General features: G+C 41.2%; 1 protein-coding gene across 1 annotated transcript; it reads right to left on the reverse strand.

The window, feature by feature from the left end:
• Positions 1-21,584: 21,584 nt before the first annotated feature.
• LOC149213900 (disease resistance protein Roq1-like) lies at positions 21,585-22,439 on the reverse strand. Its single transcript, XM_089389206.1, has one exon. The coding sequence runs from the start codon at positions 22,437-22,439 to the stop codon at positions 21,585-21,587; it is 855 nt and encodes a 284-aa protein (XP_089245332.1).
• Between the last annotated feature and the right edge of the window lie 1,045 nt (positions 22,440-23,484).

Here is a 23,484-nt window from a genome sequence, read left to right on the forward strand (position 1 = left end):
ACTCTTGGTCTTGTAGACCCATTTAACTCCAATGACTTCTTTACCTTTTGGTAGATCAACTAAATCCCATGTCTTATTTCTTTCTATGGAATTCATCTCCTCATCCATAGCTTCTATCCATTTCTTATCTTTAATTGCATCTTTGAAATGAACAGGGTCATCAACACTACAATACAAAGCAAACAGGGAATTCATTCCTTCATCATAAATATCACTTTAATTTCTGAATTTCTTACCTCTTTCATTCGGTGTGCAAGTGCTTGTAGATGCACTTGAATTTCCTCCTTGTGGTGTGCTTGGAGAAGCACTCTCATTTCTCCTCAAGGGTGTCTTTTGTTGTTCTGTTGTTGGCGCTGTTGTTTGGGGGTGTGTTTCAGCCAACTCCTCATCATCATCATCATGAGACAAACAGTTTTTAACATTAACTGTTTTCTCTATGCTTCCATCCCAAGCTTCCTCTTCAATCAATTGAACATCTCTGCTCACAAAAAACTTCTTGGTGGATGGGATATATAACCTGTAAGCATTGGATTCTTCACTGTATCCAATGAAAATACATTTCTCCCCTTTGTTGTCCAATTTCTTCCTTAGCTGATCTGGAATGTGTGCATAAGCCACACAACCAAAAACTTTCATGTGGGTGACTCCTTGCTTTCTCCTACTCCATGCTTCTTCTGGCACTTTGTTCATCACTGCTTTTGTAGGACATCTATTCAAAATATATACTGCACAGTGTACAGCTTCAGCCCAATAATCATTTGGCAAATGCTTTGCCTTCAACATGCTCCTCGCTATATCCATGATTGTTCTGTTTTTTCTTTCAGCAACTCCATTTTGCTGCGGGGTGTACCTTGCTGTAAATTGTTTATGAATTCCATTTTCTTTGCAAAAACGTAAAAATTATTTGGAGATATACTCACCTCCTCTGTCAGTTCTCAAAACCTTGATACGCAGCCCACTTTGATTTTCTACAAGTTCTTTGAAATTTTGGAATTTTTCAAACACTTCACTCTTATTCTTCAGAAAATAAACCCAAGTCTTTCTGGTAAAGTCATCAATAAATGTTAGAAAATATTGGCTGCCTGCAAGTGATGGAGCTTGCATCGGTCCACATAAATCTGAGTGGACAATTTCTAAAGGTGCTTTTGCCCTTATGCTTTTCCCAGTTGGAAAACTTTCTCTGTGTTGTTTCCCCAATATACAACCTTCACAAAGGCTGTCTGGCTTTTCTATCAATGGTAATCCTCTTACCATTCCTTTTCTACTCAACAAATTAAGACCTCCAAAGTTGAGATGTCCAAATCTCAAATGCCACAACCAATTTTCATCCTTTGGTACACTTTGGAGAGCCTCTTGTGTCACTGCTGCAATTACTTCTTTATTTTTCAGATCTGCCCTTATTCTGAGAGGGAACATTCTGTTCCTTGTCATCTTCACTTCAGCAATACAACGTTTGCTGGGTAATCTGTCCATGATGGTGCATACATCATTCTCAAAGAAAACATTGTAACCTTTCTGAACAAGCTGTCCAATACTCAAGAGATTACACTTCATTCCAGGAACATAATAGACATCTGCTATGGTTTTCTTTTCACCTTTCTTTGTAAATATTTTAACTTCTCCTTTTCCCATAACAGAAATTTTACTATCAGTCCCAAGTGTGACTTGCGACTGCACACTCTGATCTAGAGCAGAAAATAGGGCTATGTTTCCTGTCATATGGTTGCTGCAACCAGAATCTAGAAACCATATATCTTCACTGTTTGTTTCATCCATATTACAAACTAACAACACATTATCTTGACTGATATTTTCTCTAGTGATATTTGCACTAGATCTATTACTCATATCATGCTGCTTTTTCTTACATTCATTTGCATAGTGCCCATATTTTTTACAATAATAACATTGGACATTGGATTTTTCATACCTTTGTCCTTGAGCATGATGTTGTCCACTTTGTTGACTGCTGCCATGGCCTTGGTTCTGATTTGGATTGCTGCCTCTTCCTTGAACGTTTGCTGGACTGTTTCTTCCGCCTCTGTATTGGGTTCTGCCTCTTCCTCTCTTGTTTCCTCTGCCTTGACCTCTTCCTCTTCCAAATGACATCTGGGTCTTGAAGGCTTGCTCTAGAGATGAGTTTTCATTTCTACTCAACCTCTGCTCATGTGTTATCAGTGATGCATGAAGTTCATCAACTGAAAAATTTGAGAGATCCTTTGTCTCTTCTATGGTGGTGACAATCACATCAAACTTTGAGGGTAGGCACCTCAATAGTTTCTCCACAATCCTCCTTTCTTCAAGAGTTTCTCCATGAGACCTTATCTGTGTGACCAAACCAATTTCTTGTGTGAAGAATGAGTCAATATTATCTGACTCCTTCATACGCAGGTTCTCAAAATCTTTCCTCAGAAACTGTAGTTTTGCTATCTTCACTTTCTCCATGCCTTGATAGGCTGTCTTGAGAGTTTGCCATGCTTCTCTGGATGTATTGGCTGCTGCTATCCTCAGAAACACACTCTCATGCACTGCTTGATATAAGAATACAAGGGCTTTTGAGTCCTTCTTCTTATTGCTCTTCAACAGCTCTTTCTCTGCCTGAGTTAATCCAATAAACTCTTCTTCATTTGCTGGCTCTTCAAATCCATATTCAACAAGTTCCCATAAATCATGTGAGGCAAACACAACTCTCATGGTTATTGCCCAGTAGTCATAATTTTTCCCATTGAACTTTGGGAGCTGGGTATTAAACATACCCACGCTGGTGCTGGCCATTCTTGCAATACTTGACTGTAAAAAAAATCACTTAATTGTCTTCAGCAGCTACACAAAAAACTAATCTGAAAAATACCTTGACAACGTTTTCGCTCTGCTGGATAATTTGCTGCAGCAACAAATCTTCTTTCAGCTTCTTTGATGTCTTCAAAGAGCCTGGACAAGCTCTGATACCATGTCGGGAATTTCTGGTTATTCCAAACAAAATACAGTGGAAAAATCCTCTGTTTCCACTGTTGAGAATTTTCTGATAAATTCCGAAACAACAAAAATATGAACAGAGAGCAATACTCTGTTTTCTGATAATTCAAAAACACAAGAACAGAGCATAAAATAATACTCTACTTTGCCTCAGGATCAAAAACTGATCAAAATAATACTTTGTTTTTGACACAGAAAAATACTCTGTTTTTAACTCAGAAAAACAGAAAAATTCGTTCTCTGGAAACGGTGTTGCAGCAACACAGTTTTTTTTTCAGTTGCTGTAACTTGTGTTGCAGCAACGCTGTTCGTGGTGTTGCAGCAACGTAAATTTTTTCAGTTGCTGTTCGTGGTGTTGCAACAACGTAAATTTTTGGTGTTGCAGCAACGTAACTTTTGACGTCAAGTATTTTTCGACTTACGGTGTAACAGCAACAGGAAATTTTTGACAAAATAACTTTTGGTGTAATAGCAACGCACAGAAAGAAACTTCTATTTATGAAAATAAACCAACAGATAAAACTAAGTCTTCCTCACATAGAGGGATCTTCACAAAATATTATGCTAAAGAGCATCTTCCTCTTGACAGAGGGATTACAACAGGAACGCTTCAGTTCCACAAAACAACTATCTCAGAAAATTTCAGCACTGCTGTGCAATACAAAAAAAAACTCTCCTGTTCTACACTGTTGTGTGTTACAAAAGGACTTTCAATCTATTTCATCTCTATTTTCTACTTCTGTTTCTGTTTCTATTTATAGTGCGGGAAAGGGTCTTCACCGCTTTAACTTGCTGATAAAGTTTATGCTGCTCATGATTAACAGATTTGATCTTTTGCTGTATTTCTTGAGTCGGTGGTGATGAAATCTATGACTGATAAATGCTACGTCGGCTCGAGGCTGGTTCTTTTCTCTTTCAGCCGTTCTGCTCATTAATATGGTTGTTGAGAAGTAATGATGTAGTGCTGTATCTGATCTTCATCCTTCGGGAACTCAAAAATAATTAAAGAGTGAAAAGATGGTAATGGCGGTGACATAAAAGATCGGGAGAAAATGTGGGGCGCCGGATCACGACAAATGAATAAAGTAGCTGCTGCTGTTCTGTTCACTGCAGTTGAAATTATAATTTCAACATTCAGCTCCATGATCCCTGGTGGTAAGCATTCGACACCTGACCACGCAATATCCAATGTTTCCAACTTAGTCAACTCTCTAATAGAATCGGGAAAACATTTCAAATTTGCCGAATACCAGATCTTCAATTCCTTCAAACTCCTTAGGTAACTGACCCAAGCCGGCAACATTTCCAGCGGAGGGATCGACAGAATTTCCAAAGCTCTTAAATCTGCGATGGCACTTGGCAATTCTTTTATCCTTATACCCTCTAAAAGTAATTGTGATAAGTTCTGCTGATGTGCTACTTGAGGAGGTAATTCTTCAATTCTATGACAATCAGTCATATCTATATATTCAAGTGTGGTGATATTTCCAAGAGCCTTGTTGGACATGGTTAAACTATTGCATCCAGACAAACTGAGATGTTTAAGTCGGATTAACTTCCCGCAGGAATTTGGAAGCGCTGACAATTTTGATCAATTGTCCAACTGAAGATGTCAGAGGTTCTTTAAGTTTCCAAAGGACTCCGACAGAGACTCCATTTCTATATAGTCAATGAACTCCAATTGTTGCAAGCACTGTAGATCGCAAAATTCATCCAGCAAAGTTTTTAGGGGCGCTCCTCTATGATCGGAAGGTTGCACGAAAATCTTCTCAAGGTACTTCAGCTGCCCTATGGACTTTGGAAACTCTAATAGAGCAGCCCTGATGTCCAATTGCCTCAAGTGTAGAGGTGCCTGCATTGTAACTTGTGACATTATGTCTGGTGGGGTACAAAGACAAAAGGATTCACAAGGGCTTTTTACATTACCAACAGAAAAAGGAATCATAACTTGTCACGTTATGTCTGGTGGGGTACAAAGCCAAAAAAATTCACAAGGACTTTTTACATTACCAACGGAAAAAGGAAAGGACAATATACCTCAAAATTACCATCTCCCCAAAGTCTTCTAAATCTTTCCCCTCCACGTCTAAAACACTTAATCTCTCCATTGGAATCTAGGGAGACAGGGAATCGAAGGGAAACCCACGGCTGTGGAGCCATATAAGATATTTTGGGGAGACCACCCCTGTCAGTATGTCTTCCCAACAATTACCCTCAGTCATAAGCATCTCCAACCTGCTTATACTAATTATGGGACGATTGGCCAACTCCTCCATGGGGTTTTGACCGAAGAATCTGTGAATTATTTTGTTGCGGCTCCTAGAGTCCACATGCACAAGTCCACGCACCTAAATTGTTCTCTTAAACGGTTAGAAACAATCTGATATCCTCGCGTAGTTTAAGAATTATTCAAAACATGAGACACACAAATTGGACAACACGACAGTATTTTTAATGTAAAGCTTGAAATACATACAGTTAATTGGTCAGACAGATTATGAAAAAAGTTGTCAGTTGGTTGCCAAAGGCGATGTCCCCCGAGAGGTTCCTTCTTTGCCAGATATCTGCCCAGGTCTCTCACGTGGTCGTGCATTCTTAGATACTGTCTCTTTCTGCGTCCTTTCCCTTCCACGACGTCCACGAGACATCTGTTCTGTAGGTTCCGAAGACCCAACCGTCCATGCTGTTAGCGCTTGAAATTTCACCTCACGCTGAGAAAGGTAAACCTCAAGGCAACATCAAACCACTTAGCCTCGTAGCTAGCCCTACGGGGCAGGAGAGGGCTCTCTCCGGTCTATCTCGGTGAAGATCTTCAATTGGTGAGATGACCAATAGGGTAACACTGATTTTAGGCTAGTAAACTGATCAAAAGGGTTGATATGGGGTTTTTAGGGTTTTTGGTGGCAAATTGAGGAGATGGCAATTTTGGGTGCGGGGATTGGACACAGTTTCTGCAGGGGGTTCTTTGGGGCGAGGTAGGAGACAATATTGATGCCTTTGATTTGAGGTGGATGATTAAGAATGACAGATGAGGAGTTAAGGAGAGCAAACAATAACTTTGAATTCTCCTTAAACAGTAGAAAACATTGAAATTAAACAAACTTAAAAGCAGAGCATGACAGTCATGAGTTCTACTTTAACACTTCATTTTCTTAATGTGTAGAAGGAAAAGAAAGGAAATGATTCACATAACACACTTACAAGTACATAGAGAAACATACCATCAATACATGTAACCACAAGAATCCCAAAAAGGACTGCAAAACCCTGGTCTTCCTTAGCCAAAAATTGCAGAGATACAATGAATAATACAATGATAGCTTCTCCCTCAAGAGTCCAACCATGAAAATGAGCAAGAAAGTACATAATATAAATCATCTAACATCTTTCCCTGCCTCTAGGGGTCGAGCTCACTATCCTAGGAGCTGTTTCAACCACTTCTAAACTAAGCACTGAAAACTAGGCAGTCAAAACAACTTGCCTCTATAAGCTAGGAAACCAATTCATTCATTTAATTTTCACCTATTTCATGAATGAATCTTCTAGAAGAGATACATAAGTGTAAAAGTGTCAAAAAATTACATTATTTACATCAAGGAGGATAACAATCCACTCCAAAAAGTCAAACATGGTCAAAACTGCGTTTTTCTGAGCTGTACAGTGAAATTTTGAGAAATTTGCCTGATAGGTTGCGCACCTCTGCCTGACGGGTCGCGCGCCTTTGAGGGCACTTTTGGGGCACGTACAGGTGTCAAAATGGGGCAAGCATAGGCTTGTTGGAAAGGTCTGTGAGTCTACTTTCCAACCCAACTGGAATTTTTGAATTTGGTTGTCATTTGCCCCTCCAAAATGGCAATCTCCCAAGACTGCTTTCTGTGTGTCAAAAATGTGGCAGAAAGTCATTTTTTGCTTGTTTTTTGACTTTCTGGAGGCCCAAAACTTCATAAAATCTCTTGGCAATGGATGAGCATGTGTAACTTTTCATGACAAATCTGGAAATGCTGAGTTTTTGCAAAATGGAGTTGCCAAGAGAAAGGGTCGCGCGGGGGGTGAGACCCGTTAAAAGGACAAAACCTGTAAATTGCCTGAAAAAACCAAATTGACCCAAAATGCTCAAAATTTCTTGGGATTTGTGCTGTGGCTGAGCTATTTAGTGCCTTGCTTCTTCAAGGAAGCTTCGGCCAAGATGTGGATGGGATCGGGCCTTTTTCTCCTTTTTTGTGCCTTGGCCAACCGCCTTTGGAACATCTTCATCTTCGCCTTGCACACATGCATCCGCGCCCAATAATGGTTCTTCATGTTTCTCAACAATTTCTTATCTTGGTTGGCCTTAGCCAACAGCCTCTCCAAGTGAGCATTGAGCCGGATAAGCATGGACTCTCGCTCAGCGGGTAATAGATCATCGGGTCTTCTTCTATTCAAGATGCGGTCTCCACGAATCCTCCACAACTCATCAAGAGCTTGCTCATCCTCCAACTGCTTGTTGCGCTGCTCTAGATATGAGATTGTACATTGTGCCCCCTCTAATATCCTCTGCAATGCATCATTTTCAGCTCTAAGGTGCTGAATGATCTCCTTTGACTCTAGGCTAGGAGAACTGACATCAAAATCAATAAGCTCTATATCTGGAACACCTGGTGGCCCCTCATCAATCCTGGGTTGTTTTCCCCTCTCTGATACCTGTGCTGCTGAAGAAAGCGAGGCCCCTTCCACTTGATGTGGAGATAACACTCGCTGAGCCGATGAAGAAGGCGAGACCCCTTCCACATGATGTGGAGAAAGTACTCGCCGAGCTGCTGCAAATAAGGCCCTTTGGCCTCTCTGATAAGTGACCAATGGTGAGGAGCTGACATGTCTAGTCACGGGGATGTCATGCTGCTGTGATGGTCCTCCCTCCTCGTGAACAACCTCAGGATGTGGCGGTGGTGGTGCTGTGAAAAGCTCACGAGAGATAAACTCCTCCCATGAGATGCCCTGCTGAGCCAACTGATGTAAGACCACAAGCTGAATCAAACCATAATGGTAAAGGCTCCTATACTGCTGTGCCGGGCTCTTCCGCTGCATCACAGGCACCATCCTCTCAATGTTCTGGCAGAAGAAAACAGGGATGTTCATCATCCGTACCCGTGTGAAATGCATCAATAGGCGAATATGGTACGAATATACCTGTGAAAATCTGCCCTCATAGGTAAAATAGAGCATGATAAGCCTCATCATGGGAGCATACTCACTCCTGAGAAATCTGAAGGGAAACACACCTGTCAAGTGTCTAATTAGTGCGGGTCTAACGAAAGGCTCAAACTGAACACTGTCCAAAACCTTGCGCTTATTCCATACCTCTCCAACATTAGGTATCCCTGTGGCATGTGCAATCATCTCGGGTGTTAATGTAAAGTCCACCCCGGCAAGGTTGACATGTCCATCATGCAAATGTAAAACAAATAGGCGAGCCAACTCTCTGTGATGCTGAATCCGAGAGATCCTCTCGCAAAACTCATAACAAGACATATACCGGAAACATGAGACTGCCATAGGACAAGCCTGTAAATCTGTCAAAGAAGTGGGCTCCTCTCTCTTATGATGACCACCCTTTCCACCCTTATGAGGCCTCCTCTGTACCTCAAACTCTGAAGCTGATGCCAGGTCATCACTTTGCTCGTAATTGGTTTCGGTTTCTAACATTGTTTAAGGAGCAAAGTGGCTGAAATGTACTGTTGTTTCTGCTTGGTAAAATGCTGATTAAAATGCTGTTTCAAGGGGACAAGGAGCACGAGGGGAATGTTAGGGGAGGGACACTTTAAAGGGAAAATGGGAATAAATATATAAAACAGGGATTTTGGGAAAAATCATTGCAAAATCATTGCATATACACCATTATACAAACTTATTAACATGGATATTATTAGAGGTAGGGTTAGGGTTTGATTTTTACTTGTTAGGGAAGAGGGGTAGGGTTTAGGGATTTTCACTAATTTTTCAAGGGAAATTTACATGAAATGTCAAGGAAAAAGAAATGGGAATGGGGAAAAAAAATGATAACAAGGGGATACAAAAATGATAAGAAGGGGATACCTTAAAACATCATATAAACCCTAGCCATTTTTACAATTTTAAACCAAAGCAAAGTGGAGCTTTTCATTTGCAAATGGAGACCTTTGAAAATGCACTCATAATTTCCTTTAACCATAACAAGCAACAAATTTTTGATTTGGAGGGCCTACCTCACACAATTCGGCGATCTTGTGGCTCCTTGATGAATTTACAGGCAGTTTTTACGATGAGGGCGCTGACGGGTCGCGCGCCTCACCCAACGGGTCGCGCGCCTCTGACGGGTCGCGCCCGTTACAATTTTGCACTGTCGGAGGGCGCCTGACGGGTCACGCGCCTGTTCTGACGGGTCGCGCGCCTCTGCAACTCACAAATTCGCCTCGAACTCACTTGCAATCACTTGCTCAATGACTTGGATGCACAATGAGGCTCGATGGAGGGAGATTGGGCTTTTATAACCTTGATTTGAATTAATTCCATGCCCAAACCCACTTTATAATGTTTTTCTTTGACACTTTATAAACTTGATGTTTTTGGTTTCCTTTTGTCCTGAAATTGACTAATTTGATGCTTTTGCTCGATACTTTTTGCAGGGATAACATCTGAGGGATCTTGGCAAGGGAGCCAGGGTTACATGCTGTCCTTTGAAGCCTTTTGAAATTTTACCATTTTTTACAAAATTTTGAAAATGACCTTGGCTTTAAAAACAGGGTTTTTAAATCCAAGGTGAAATTTAACTGTACAAGATAGAAATTTTCGAAGAAACACTTTGAAAAACATCCCTCTGGCTTGCTGGGCACTTATTGACCTTCAGAGACAATGACCTTGAAGACAAACTTGACCAAAACCCTAGACCTAGAATTTGACTTCAAGACAAGACAAGTAAGCTTGAAAGAGTCTAAGGACTGAAACAACCTTGATCCAGCAATGCCAAGAGGGGGAAAAAGGCACCAGCTCCTCCATCAGGGTCATGGCATGCCTAATGGAATGCAGAAAATGACACTGATGAGACACCTACTTATGCAAATGCAAAGAGCTTTGATCGCTGATGGAGGGCTACTAGACCGACTCTAACATTGGCTCCAATGGGGATGGTAGCTCCGTGGAGGTACCAAGAACCTTAGACCTCTGGGAGAGCAGACCAATGCTTTATCTTCATTGGGCAATGGAGTCAATATTTACACATGTGACCCAAAGTTGGACAACTTTATTGACTTTGACAATTGACTGAAATTTGAACTAACTTTGACACAAACCAACTCACTTTATGCAGAAAAAATACTGACTAAAACAACCTGAAAAACTCACACCAACTAATCACCATCTTCAGAAATATAGCCTTCAGCACGGGCCCCAGACTAAAGATAGAATATCATTTCACACTTGCTGCAGAATGAAAGTAAAATGGAAAATTACAATGAGAGTGATTAGAGCAGAAAATGCTCAAGCATGATACCTTTTAAGCAGCCGGCCATTTACCGACCCACCGAGACAATCATCACCGTTCATTTCTTTGAGAAGAAAGGCATTTGGACCACGGTATGCTGCAATTTTGTAGGGACCTTTCCACAAGTTGTCGAATTTTCCATGTTTCCCTTTGTCTTCATTTCGGGCGTCCCATCTCAAAACAACATCATCTATCTGAAAATCATCTAGTTTGGCCTTTTTGTCATAGATTTTCTTTATGCGCTCCTGCAACTTAAGGGAATTTTGAAGAACCTCCTCTCGTGTCTGATGTAAATGAATCATTTGACTAATCCGCCGTTGCATAGGATCCTCCTCGCCACCAGCTTCTTGAAGCAACTTTGCTACTGGAACACTAAGTGAAGTAGGAAACACTGCATCTGTCCCGTAAACCAGTTCAAAGGGTGACATACCAATTGAATTCTTTTGACTTACCCGATCAGCCCATAATGCATTTACTAACTTTTTGTGCCAGCTCTTCTTATTGATTTCCAGCAATTTCTTTATGATGTTCACTAGAGATTTGTTCGAAGATTCGGCCAGCCCATTTCCTTGCGGATGGTAGGCGGTCGAATGCCCCAAGTTGATGTTATATTTGTAGCAAAAATCAACCATTTTCTTCGACTTAAAGGCTGTTGCATTATCTGTAATCAACTTATGTGGACATCCGAAACGTGACTATATGTTATTCTCAAGAAAATAAATAATTACCGAGTCCGTGGCCTGTCGAGTGGGAATGGCTTCAATCCACTTCGTGAAGTAATCTGTGGCGGTTAAGATCCATCGATGCTGCCCGGAAGATGCTGGGTGGATTTCGCCAATAAAATCCAAGCCCCATTGCTGAAATGGTGCGCTGATTTCAATGGGCTTGAGAGGCAACAGCTGTAATTTCTGCTTTCCTTGAAAATTTTGACATTCATGACAACTCTTAACTACTTTATATACATCAGAAAATAAAGAAGGCCAATAGAAACCAGCTCTTAAGATCTTATTAGCCGTGGTCTTCCAAAACAAGTGACCCCCACAGTCACCTTTATGAAAATCCTCCACTGCTGTCTTAGCTTCATCTTCGACTAAACAATTCAGCAATATGCCACCGGGGTCTTTCCAATAAAGTGCAGATTTAATGATACAAAATTTGGCAGCCTTTAACTTCAATGTTTTAGCTTTGTTTCTAGGCATCCCAGGGGGTGAAGGCACATTTTGAAGCACATATACAATTTCAGCATACCAAGGAGAGGAAACAAAGATATCTGATACCCGTGGAGCTGAATTCTCTTCGTCTTCATCAGATAAGGTAGCAATCAAATTGATGTCTAAGACATGAAGATTTGTTTCAGCCATCAACTTAGCAAGACCTTGACCCTTGATCAACTTGGTAGGCTTAATTTCCACATCATACTCTAATAGTGCAGCGATCCACTTACCCCTTCTTCCTTCCGGTTCCTCTTGTACCAAAACATCCTTAACAGCTGCATTGGGAACATATGCCAAAATATGAGAATTCAGTATGTATACCTGGAAATCTTTCAAAGCTTTTACTAGCGCCAATGCTTGCTTTTCGATGATATTATAATTCAACGCTCTGTCCCTTATGATGCGGCTAAAAAACGCTATGGGCTTCTCAACTCCATCTCTCCTTTGCATCAACACGGCTGCCAACGTATGCTCAGAAGCAAATGAAAATAAAATAAAATCTTGTGTATAATCCAGGCTGATAAAAGTTGGGGCTGAAGATAAAATTAACTTTACCAAGTTGAAAGACTTTACCGCCTCTTCGGTCCATTTGAGCTCGCTGTCCTTTTTGAGCATGTTGGTTATTTCTCTAAGATGTTCGGAAAGATTGGGAATAAAGCGATGCAGAAAATTCAATTTTCCATTGAAGGACTGAATCTCCTTCTTGCTTTGGGGTTGCTCTAATTGCTGAATTGCTTCCACACGTGCAGGATCTATACGAATGCCATCCTTAGAAATAATATGGCCCAGCAGCTTGCCTTCGCTCATAGCGAAAAGGCTCTTCTTCGGATTCAACGAGATACCATACTTTCTGTACTTTTGGAACACCTTAGTCAAATGAAACAAATGCTCTTCATCAGATTTAGAAAACACAGTCAAATCATCAAGATAAACGATCAAAAAGACATCTTTCTCATTAGCAAAGGCCATGTCCATTGCCCGCTGAAATGTGGCACCAGCGTTCTTCAATCCAAATGGCATCTTGGCATAATGAAATGTCCCCCACGGAGTAGTGAATGTTGTCTTGTCTCGATCATCTTCATGTACCAAAATCTGATTATACCCGGAATAACCATCAAGCAATGACATCTTTGATGCCCCAACTACCCGCTGCAATATATGATCCATTTTGGGCAGCGGATAATTGTCCTTTAGCGATACCTTATTCAGATTTCTGAAGTCTATACACAAACGAATCTCGCCGGTCTTCTTTCTCACGGGCACCAAGTTGGAAATCCAATCAGAAAATCGGATTGGCACTATGATTCCAGACTTATATAACCTGTTGACTTCCTTCTCGATCAATGGCAGCAACTTAGGATTAATTCTTCTCAACTTTTGTCTGAAAGGCTTTTGATTTGGCTTTATGGGAATGGTATGCTGAATGATACTTGTGTCATAAGTTTTCAAATCTGAATAGTCCCATGCAAAAACATTAGAAAACGAAGACAACAATCTGATATATTCTTTCTTTACCTTGGGCGACAATGCTTTTGATAGCTTCACCATCTTTGGATTTTCAGCTGTCCCGAGATTCACATCTTCGACACCTTCTTCCGTTGGCCTCAAAGTTGGTTTGCGGGCCACATCATCTTGATCGAACAATTCTTCCAAAGGAATTAACCCTTTAGGAATGTAATTGTCTTTAAGCTGCAACACATCCATCTGATTTACTCCTTCAGCTTCCGTGTCTATTGAGATGTCTTCAAATTTACCCTCAATTTGCAGAAAATCTTTGATTTCTTCGTCATCTTGGAAAACTTGCCAACACCTTTGATTATATGGAACTGTAGGACGATGCTTCACATATATCTCAAACTTATTGTTGGAATTCATGGGTATTTTCAGATTACTCGCTGCCTTAGCCAATGCATCCGCAACACCATTTTGAATCCGGGGCACACATGTCAAAGTATGTTCTGAAAACAGTTTTAAGATATCTAGGACAACATTCCGATATGCTCGCATACGAGGATGTTTGGCCTGAAATTCACCTTTCACTTGCTTGATAACCAACTCGGAGTCGCCATATACCGCTATCTTCTTTGCCTTCAACTTCCGAAGGATTTTCAGACCAGCAATAAGAGCCTCGTATTCCGCCTCATTATTTGAACAATCAAATGCCAATTTATATGAACATACCCTTACCTTACTTGGAACTTGGTTTTGGACTGAAAATGGGCTTCGAATCCACACACCTATACCAGCACCATCGCCGCCCACCGCACCATCAAAATCCATGGTCCAAAGACCATCCTCATCGTCTTCTAAGTGCTGAAAATGTGATGTCGATGCATTCTCTATTTGCTGCCCATTTATTTCAGCTGTTGGCTTTATGACAGCAGACCTTTCTTCACTTTCCTTTCTCAAAACTTCTCTAAAATTCTCTGTAATATCTGGTATATCTTCGGCTTGAACTAACTGACTATCTATCTCATTGAAATTATCCGCAAACAAAACAAAAGATTCTAAATCTGTTTGTACATAATTTACAGGATGATTGACGGCTTTTCCTTACTAGTGATCATGTATTTCATCTTTTGTTCCCGATACAATTTCCTCATCTGACCAAAAACGGGAATTGTAGCATAGGAAAAATCGAGTTGAAGTGTACCTTTGAGCTTGGCTCCCCATGACCTCGAAAGCAACATGCCAAATCGCGGAGGAATATCCGCCACCACCACATCCATCAGGACATTCTTTGCTGGGATTTGATCTAGACTCACCACCAAGTCCTTGATCAAACCAATAGATTTCACCCGGCTGGAATCAAACGAATAAAAATCATGATACTTCCTTGTGATGTCAAGTCCCAGCTTCTCCATAATTGCTTTGGGCATCAAATTATGTGAAGCTCCCGAATCAAACATGGCATTGTGTAGCACATACTCATGTAATCGCAAACTGATATAGAACGGAGGAACATCACTCTCAGGAGACTCACCATTTAAAGCGGGCCCAAAGATCAGCTCAGGCTGATCATCTTCTACATTCACCGTGTCTAGCATTGGATCAAAATTCAGCATCTTGGAGATTTGGCCTCGGTAAGTGTTGTTCTTCATGATTTCCGTCAAGGGAATAGACACCTTCAACTTTGCAATCTCATTCTCCAAACTGAAAGCTGAAATCTTCTCACCTTCTTTGGCCGGATTATCTCTTTTTTCACCTCTATCTCTTGGCGCGTTTGATGGCTGGTCTATTTTGCTTGCTGATAATGATTGGCCTGCTGGAGGATCGCTTATTTCTTTCCCTTTTTTCTGCAGGACATCAGAACCATTCTTTGCCGAAGCTTCTGTTCTCTTTTGGATGGGATTTATGGGAACCACTCGGTTTCTCAATTGCCTCTGCTGACCTTGCTGCGCTGATAAAGCATGCAAATACCCTCTTTGATACTCTTCGGATTCTTCTTGAAGTGCTGCATCGTTTGACAAAATAAATGCTCATCTTGGGGAATGATGGAATTACTCACCAACTCTTCCTCTTCTGTAATATAAGTGGGCAGATCATCAGGAGTGAAGAAGTGATTTTCTTCTCCAACATTATCACCTTCATCCTCTGATTCTTGGCTAATAAAATTATGCTGAAAAGGAGGTTTCATTTGTTGCTGAACTGCTGCCTCTTGTGCCTTTGTTTCACGCTGCTTGATTCTATATTGTTGCTGCTGTGCACCTCGGAAATTAGGATTACGGATCTGCGGTTCCGACTTGTCAAGACGAACATTTTCAAGTGCCCTATTTATCTGTTCAACATCACGAAGAAGCTGATTTGAAGTGGATGCTTCCTCTTTGATTGTGACTCGCTTTTCGGCCTTCATTCTTGCCCTTTTATCATTTAAGTTTGCCTAAACACTGACAACAATTTTCTGCATATCCTCCAAGGTAGAAGGATCTCTGTCTCTCAATGAGTAGGCCATCTCCGGATCAAAGCCATCCGGGAACTTAAGAAGTGCTGATTTTCTTGACGGCTTCAAATCATCGGGAATAGCATTATAAACTGTATTGAATCTGATTATGTAATCTTGAATGGACTCACCCGGATTACGCTTGAGGTTGTTGTATTTGGCATTAATCTAAAGCGGATCCTTTCTGATTTCCCATCGATCTAAAAACTGATTCTGAAGTGCTTCCAAGGTGGCAATGCTTCCGACTGTCAACCCTCTGAACCACTTTCTAACCTCCCCTCCAAATGTTTGGACGAACAACCGCATAGTAACATCTTCTTCATCTATCTCATATAGATCGAAGAAATTTGTCATTTTGTCAATATGTTGCTGAGCAGAAATACTTTGTGGAGTACCATCAAACATGGGGATTTTAATTTGATAGTTGGCTGGCATATCATGAAGATTTTGGGGAAGAGCAAGTGGGGCAAACCGGGCAGCCATTGCTTTAGGAGGGGGAGTAGGATGAGTATGAGGAGGAGGAGCTGTGATAGCAAGGATTATAATAAGAGGAGTTGTAGTTTGTGGAGTTGGGGGAGTCGGAGGGGTAGGAGAAGTAGGAGGGGTATGGGATGTAGAAGGAGAACCGACTGTGGATTCGGGATAGGTGATTATAGGCGAAACTGAAACATAAGGAGGATATGATTCTTCGTGAGCCGTGATAGTGGATCCAATATGATCAGAGATATTCTCAACAAAATCAGCAAGGGTAGTAGCTTGAATATGTGTCTGGAGATGTCTCAAGATGAAATTTTCGACCAACTTGTTGTGTCTCTCAAATTCAATGACAGCTGCAAAATCAGGGTCAAGGACTAGGGAATCGACCGCACTTTCAGACTTGGCTTTAAACAGGGACAACTCAAAGCTTTCGTCAAAGTCTAGATCTTCAAAATACTTGATAATAGCTGGAGATGAATGGGATTTGAAAATGGGTCTAGGATCTGTAGCCAGCTTGTTTTTCTCAAAAAGACTAGGAAAGAAAAACCATTCAACCTGTGAAAACTCTCAACCTATCATCCACGGCTCAGAGTTAACAATTATACTGGGATAAAATGCCAATGAAGCGCTATGTTCACAAGCTCACGGAGATTGACTGAAGCAGCGTTTATCTACTAACGCTGATGTAAAACAAGAGTGTTTTCGAAGGCTACCTGGCGTATCTTCAGGCTCCGTCTAAGACTTATGAAATAACACGTCAATGAGCAAACGATTAGTTTTTTCTCCCCAGTATGGTCGCCAATATGTTAGCGCTTGAAATTTCACCTCAGGCTGAGAAAGGTAAACCTCAAGGAAACATCAAACCACTTAGCCTCGTAGCTAGCCCTACGGGGCAGGAGAGGGCTCTCTCCGGTCTATCTCGATGAAGATCTTCAATTGGTGAGATGACCAATAGGGTAACACTGATTTTAGGCTAGTAAACTGATCAAAAGGGTTGATTTGGGGTTTTTAGGGTTTTTGGTGGCAAATTGAGGAGATGGCAATTTTGGGTGCGGGGATTGGACACAGTTTCTGCAGGGGGTTCTTTGGGGCGAGGTAGGAGACAGTATTGATGCCTTTGATTTGAGGTGGATGATTAAGAATGACAAATGAGGAGTTAAGGAGAGCAAAACCGTAATGGAAGTCTGGTAAATGGTTTGGCCGGATGGGGTTGAGGATGACAATTTGGGTTTCTTTGAATTCTCCTTAAACAGTAGAAAACATTGAAATTAAACAAACTTAAAAGCAGAGCATGACAGTCATGAGTTCTACTTTAACACTTTATTTGCTTAATGTGCAGAAGGAAAAGAAAGGAAATGATTCACATAACACACTTACAAGTACATAGAGAAACACACCATCAATACATGTAACCACAAGAATCCCAAAAAGGACTGCAAAACCCTGGTCTTCCTTAGCCAAAAATTGCAGAGATACAGTGAATAATACAATGATAGCTTCTCCCTCAAGAGTCCAACCATGAAATGAGCAAGAAAGTACATAATATAGATCATCTAACATCTTTCCCTGCCTCTAGGGGTCAAGCTCACTATCCTAGGAGCTGTTTCAACAACTTCTAAACTAAGCACTGAAAACTAGGCAGTCAAAACAACTTGCCTCTATAAGCTAGGAAACCAATTCATTCATTTAATTTTCACCTATTTCATGAATGAATCTTCTAGAAGAGATACATAAGTGTAAAAGTGTCAAAAAATTACATTATTTACATCAAGGAGGATAACAATCCACTCCAAAAAGTCAAACATGGTCAAAACTGCGTTTTTCTGAGCTGTACAGTGAAATTTTGAGAAATTTGCCTGATAGGTCGCGCGCCTCTGCCTAACAGGTCGCGCGCCTTTGAGGGCACTTTTGGGGCACTTACAGGTGTCCAAATGGGGCAAGAGTAGGCTTGTTGGAAAGGTCTGTGCGTCTACTTTCCAACTCAACTAGAATTTTTGAATTTGGTTGTCATTTGCCCCTCCAAAATGGCAATCTCCCAAGACTGCTTTCTGTGTGTCAAAAATGTGGCAGAAAGTCATTTTTTGCTTGTTTTTTGACTTTCTGGAGGCCCAAAACTTCATAAAATCTCTTGGAAATGGATGAGCATGTGTAACGTTTCATGAAAAATCTGGAAATGCCGAGTTTTTGCAAAATGGAGTTGCCAAGAGAAAGGGTCGCGCGGGGGGTGAGACCCGTTAAAAGGACAAAACCTGTAAATTGCCTGAAAAAACCAAAATTGACCCAAAATGCTCAAAATTTCTTGGGATTTGTGTTGTGGCTGAGCTATTTAGTGCCTTTCTCCTTCAAGGAAGCTTCGGCCAAGATGTGGAGGGGATCGGGCCTTTTTCTCCTTTTTTGTGCCTTGGCCAACCACCTTTGGAACATCTTCATCTTCGCCTTGCACACGTGCATCCACGCCCAATAATGGTTCTTCATGTTTCTCAACAATTTCTTATCTTGGTTGGCCTTAGCCAACAGCCTCTCCAAGTGAGCATTGAGCCAGATAAGCATGGACTCTCGCTTAGCGGGCAATAGATCACTGGGTCTTCTTCTATTCAAGATGCGGTCTCCACGAATCCTCTACAACTCATCAAGAGCTTGTTCATCCTCCAACTGCTTGTTGCGCTGCTCTAGATATGAGATTGTCCATTGTGCCCCCTCTAATCTCCTCTGCAATGCATCATTTTCAGCTCTAAGGTGCTGAATGATCTCCTTTGACTCTAGGCTAGGAGAACTGACATCAAAATCAATAAGCTCTATATCTGGAACACCTGATGGCCCCTCATCAATCTTGGGTTGTTTGCCCCTCTCTGATACCTGTGCTGCTGAAGAAAGCGAGGCCCCTTCCACCTGATGTGGAGATAACACTCGCTGAGCCGATGAAGAAGGCGAGACCCCTTCCACATGCTGTGGAGAAAGTACTCGCCGAGCTGCTGCAAATAAGGCCCTTTGGCCTCTCTGATAAGTGACCAATGGTGAGGAGCTGACATGTCTAGTCACGGGGATGTCATGCTATTGTGATGGTCCTCCCTCCTCGTGAACAACCTTAGGATTTGGCGGTGGTGGTGCTGTGAAAAGCTCACGAGAGATAAACTCCTCCCATGAGATGCCCTGCTGAGCCAACTGATGTAAGACCACAAGCTGAATCAAACCATAATGGTAAAGGCTCCTATACTGCTGTGCCGGGCTCTTCCGCTGCATCACAGGCACCATCCTCTCAATGTTCTGGCAGAAGAAAACAGGGATGTTCATCATCTGTACCCGTGTGAAATGCATCAATAGGCGAATATGGTACGAATATACCTGTGAAAATCTACCCTCACAGGTAAAATAGAGCATGATAAGCCTCATCATGGGAGCATACTCACTCCTAAGAAATCTGAAGGGAAACACACCTGTCAAGTGTCTCATGAGTGCGGGTCTAACGAAAGGCTCAAACTGAACACTGTCCAACACCTTGCGCTTATTCCATACCTCTTCGACATTAGGTATCCCTGTGGCCTGTGCAATCATCTCGGGTGTCAATGTAAAGTCCACCCCGGCAAGGTTGACATGTCCATCATGCAAATGTAAAACAAATAGGCGAGCCAACTCTCTGTGATGCTGAATCCGAGAGATCCTCTCGCAAAACTCATAACAAGACATATACCGGAAACATGAGACTGCCATAGGACAAGCCTGTAAATCTGTCAAAGAAGTGGGCTCCTCTCTCTTATGATGACCACCCTTTCCACCCTTATGAGGCCTCCTCTGTACCTCAAACTCTGAAGCTGATGCCAGGTCATCACTTTGCTCTTAATTGGTTTCGGTTTCTGACATTGTTTAAGGAGCAAAGTGGCTGAAATGTACTGCTGTTTCTACTTGGTAAAATGCTGATTAAAATGTTGTTTCAAGGGGACAAGGAGCACGAGGGGAATGTTAGGGGAGGGACACTTTAAAGGGAAAATGGGAATAAATATATAAAACAGGGATTTTGGGAAAAATCATTGCAAAATCATTGCATATACACCATTATGCAAACTTATTAACATGGATATTATTAGAGGTAGGGTTAGGGTTTGATTTTTACTTGTTAGGGAAGAGGGGTAGGGTTTAGGGCTTTTCACCAATTTTGCAAGGGAAATTTACATGAAATGTCAAGGAAAAAGAAATGGGAATGGGGAAAAAAATGATAACAAGGGGATACAAAAATGATAAGAAGGGGATACCTTAAAACATCATATAAACCCTAGCCATTTTTACAATTTTAAACCAAAGCAAAGTGGAGCTTTTCATTTGCAAATGGAGACCTTTGAAAATGCACTCATAATTTCCTTTAACCATAACAAGCAACAAATTTTTGATTTGGAGGGCCTACCTCACACAATTCGGCGATTTTGTGGCTCCTTGATGAATTTACAGGCAGTTTTTACGATGAGGGCGCTGACGGGTCGCGCGCCTCTGACGGGTCGCACCCGTTACAATTTTGCACTGTCGGAGGGCGCCTGACGGGTCGCGCGCCTCTGACGGGTCACGCGCTTGGTCTGACGGGTCGCGCGCCTCTACAACTCACAAATTCGCCTCGAACTCACTTGCAATCACTTGCTCAATGACTTGGATGCACAATGAGGCTCGATGGAGGGAGATTGGGCTTTTATAACCTTGATTTGAATTAATTTCATGCCCAAACCCACTTTATAATGTTTTTCTTTGACACTTTATAAACTTGATGTTTTTGGTTTCCTTTTGTCTTGAAATTGACTAATTTGATGCTTTTGCTCGATACTTTTTGCAGGGATAACATCTGAGGGATCTTGGCAAGGGAGCCAGGGTTACATGCTGTCCTTTGAAGCCTTTTGAAATTTTACCGTTTTTTACAAAATTTTGAAAATGACCTTGCCTTTAAAAACAAGGTTTTTAAATCCAAGGTGAAATTTAACTGTACAAGATAGAAATTTTCGAAGAAACACTTTGAAAAACATCCCTCTAGCTTGCTGGGCACTTATTGACCTTCAGAGACAATGACCTTGAAGACAAACTTGACCAAAACCCTAGACCTAGAATTTGACTTCAAGACAAGACAAGTAAGCTTGAAAGAGTCTAAGCACTGAAACAACCTTGATCCAGCAATGCCAAGAGGGGGACAAAGGCACCAGCTCCTCCATCAGGGTTATGGCATGCCTAATGGAATGCAGAAAATGACACTGATGAGACACCTACTTATGCAAATGCAAAGAGCTTTGGTCGCTGATGGAGGGCTACTAGATCGACTCTAACACATGCCAGCCGGATCCATCCCATGCTCTTATGGTGGTATCCCTGTCTTGATGTATTTCATGATTATTCCATTCATCGTTAGTTTCTCTAGTAAAGAAACATGCAATATCTAAGAATATTTTCTTTTCCTCTGGATCCAAACCATCATAGCTAATTTTCAGTATGCTTTGTATATCTTCCGGAAGTATTATAGAAGTTTTGTGCAGTTGGTCATCCAATACTCCAAATCATCTTTGCTGTGAAGGAGCGCGCCAATTACTTGGAGAGATAACGGCAATCCTTGGCAGGCATCCAAAAATGCTTTAACCAATGGCTCAAATTGTGCAGTAGGATGAGGCTGGGCGAAGGCATGCAAACATAAAAGCTCTTGGGAGTGTTGTTGATTGAGGCCTTCAAGCTTGTAGATAGATGTTTCTACAATCCCGAAGCTTGTAAGAACATCTTTATTACGAGAGGTAACTAAGATCAAGCTACCTGAACTGAGAGCATCATTCACTGGAAAAAGTAATACATTCAGCTGGTGAATATGATCCAGATCATCAAGAACTAGGAGAGCGTGAGAGCTACATTGCGAGACATGCTTTCTCAACTCCTCTATACCCTGATCAATGCTGTCAATTGACACTTGGGATCTAGTCAATTCTTTCCCAAGCGTACTCAGCAGGGCATCTAAAGCTCTACTAGCTGCTTTTTCTCTAATATCAAGTAAAAAACAAGATCTATGGTATTTTGATCTCTCACGATTGAAGTATTCTTTTGCGAGGGTGGTTTTGCCCACCCCACCAAGGCCTACAATTCCCACGACCCTAGTCTCCCCACTTTGTTGAGGCATTAACAATCTTCTCTCAAAATCTTGTACTTTGTCATCCAATCCCGTGGGATATTTGGAAACATTGAGGGGTGTTTTTGGTGTTGAATTGTAATTTGCAACTGCCGCGTCATTATTCCAGAAAACCACCAGTTTCCCATCGGACCGCTTTTGTTGAGGCAGCGATATTCCATCAAACGCCCCTGATGCAATCAAAATTTGACGCGTGTTCATAGTACCGTTTCAAAACCACTTTTTATCGGGACATAATGTTCGGGTGAATTGATCGAGCGATGATCGTTCGATTAAAGTGAAAGTTTGAAGCCGTTGATTAAAACAAAGATGCGTACAGGCCTGCAGCAAATAAATATTGCGTGAAGTGAAAGTTTTTGACTGCTAGGTTTAACAGTAAAATTATTAATGAATTTACTCCGATCAGTAAGGGTTGGTAAATTTTTAATTTTACTATTTGTTTAATTCACGGGAAGTATGGGCATAGGTAGATGTTTTTTTTTTTGCACGGATGTAATTCTTGTTTTACTGGACAAGAGAAGGTAAAAGCCATAAGTTTTTGTTTTGTTGTTTTAACATATGCAATGTAATTTTTTTTGTTCTGGAGTTTGGAATACGCAGCAATGCGTATGCAAAAGAAAACAGGGGCAGCTTGTGAGTGAAAACAAAAGGGAAGAACGCACAGCAGTGTGAATGACTGTATGAATTTCTTTTGGTTAAAATGTATGTAACAGCAGGGCATATGTAATGAAATTTTTCACAGCAGTAAATGAAAATTTTTACACACACAGCAGTGTAATTTTGTGCAAGAAGAAACAGAGTATTTTTGTGGAAGTTCTTGGTGAATCCCTCTGACAGAGAGGAAGAAATTTGTATCAGGCATTTTATTAATGAATACAAAGTTTTTATGTGTGTTGTTGAACCTCTGTTCTCTGAAAATATTTTTTATGCTTCCCTGTGTTAAGATCCTGTGGAGAAAACATATAATTTTCTTTGTTCAGTCTTTTGTGTTTGAAATTACCAGAAATTTCCAACATGGTATCACAGCAGATCCAGGCTCTTTGAAGGTGTCAAAAAAGTTGAAGGAAGGAGTTTTTTGCTGCAAAAACTTCTCCAGCAGAGTGAAGTCTCAAGCAAAAGAATCCAAGGTATTTCTCAAAGTTTTTTTTTGTATAGTTGTTGAAGGCAGTCAATGTTTTTTTTAAATACACAGTCAAATATTTGAAGCATAGCTGAGAGTGCAAGGAATGGCCAGCACCAGCACTAG

Source organism: Pinus tabuliformis, chromosome 1_1, assembly GCF_031772625.1.
Source record: "Pinus tabuliformis cultivar Carrire ecotype Pingquan chromosome 1_1, CPIR1, whole genome shotgun sequence".
Taxonomy (NCBI): Eukaryota; Viridiplantae; Streptophyta; class Pinopsida; order Pinales; family Pinaceae; genus Pinus; species Pinus tabuliformis.

Coding starts and splice junctions, on each gene's coding strand:
- LOC149213900 (XM_089389206.1), bottom strand. CDS start 22,439: ATGAACACGCGTCAAATTTTGATTGCATCAGGGGCGTTTGATGGAATA.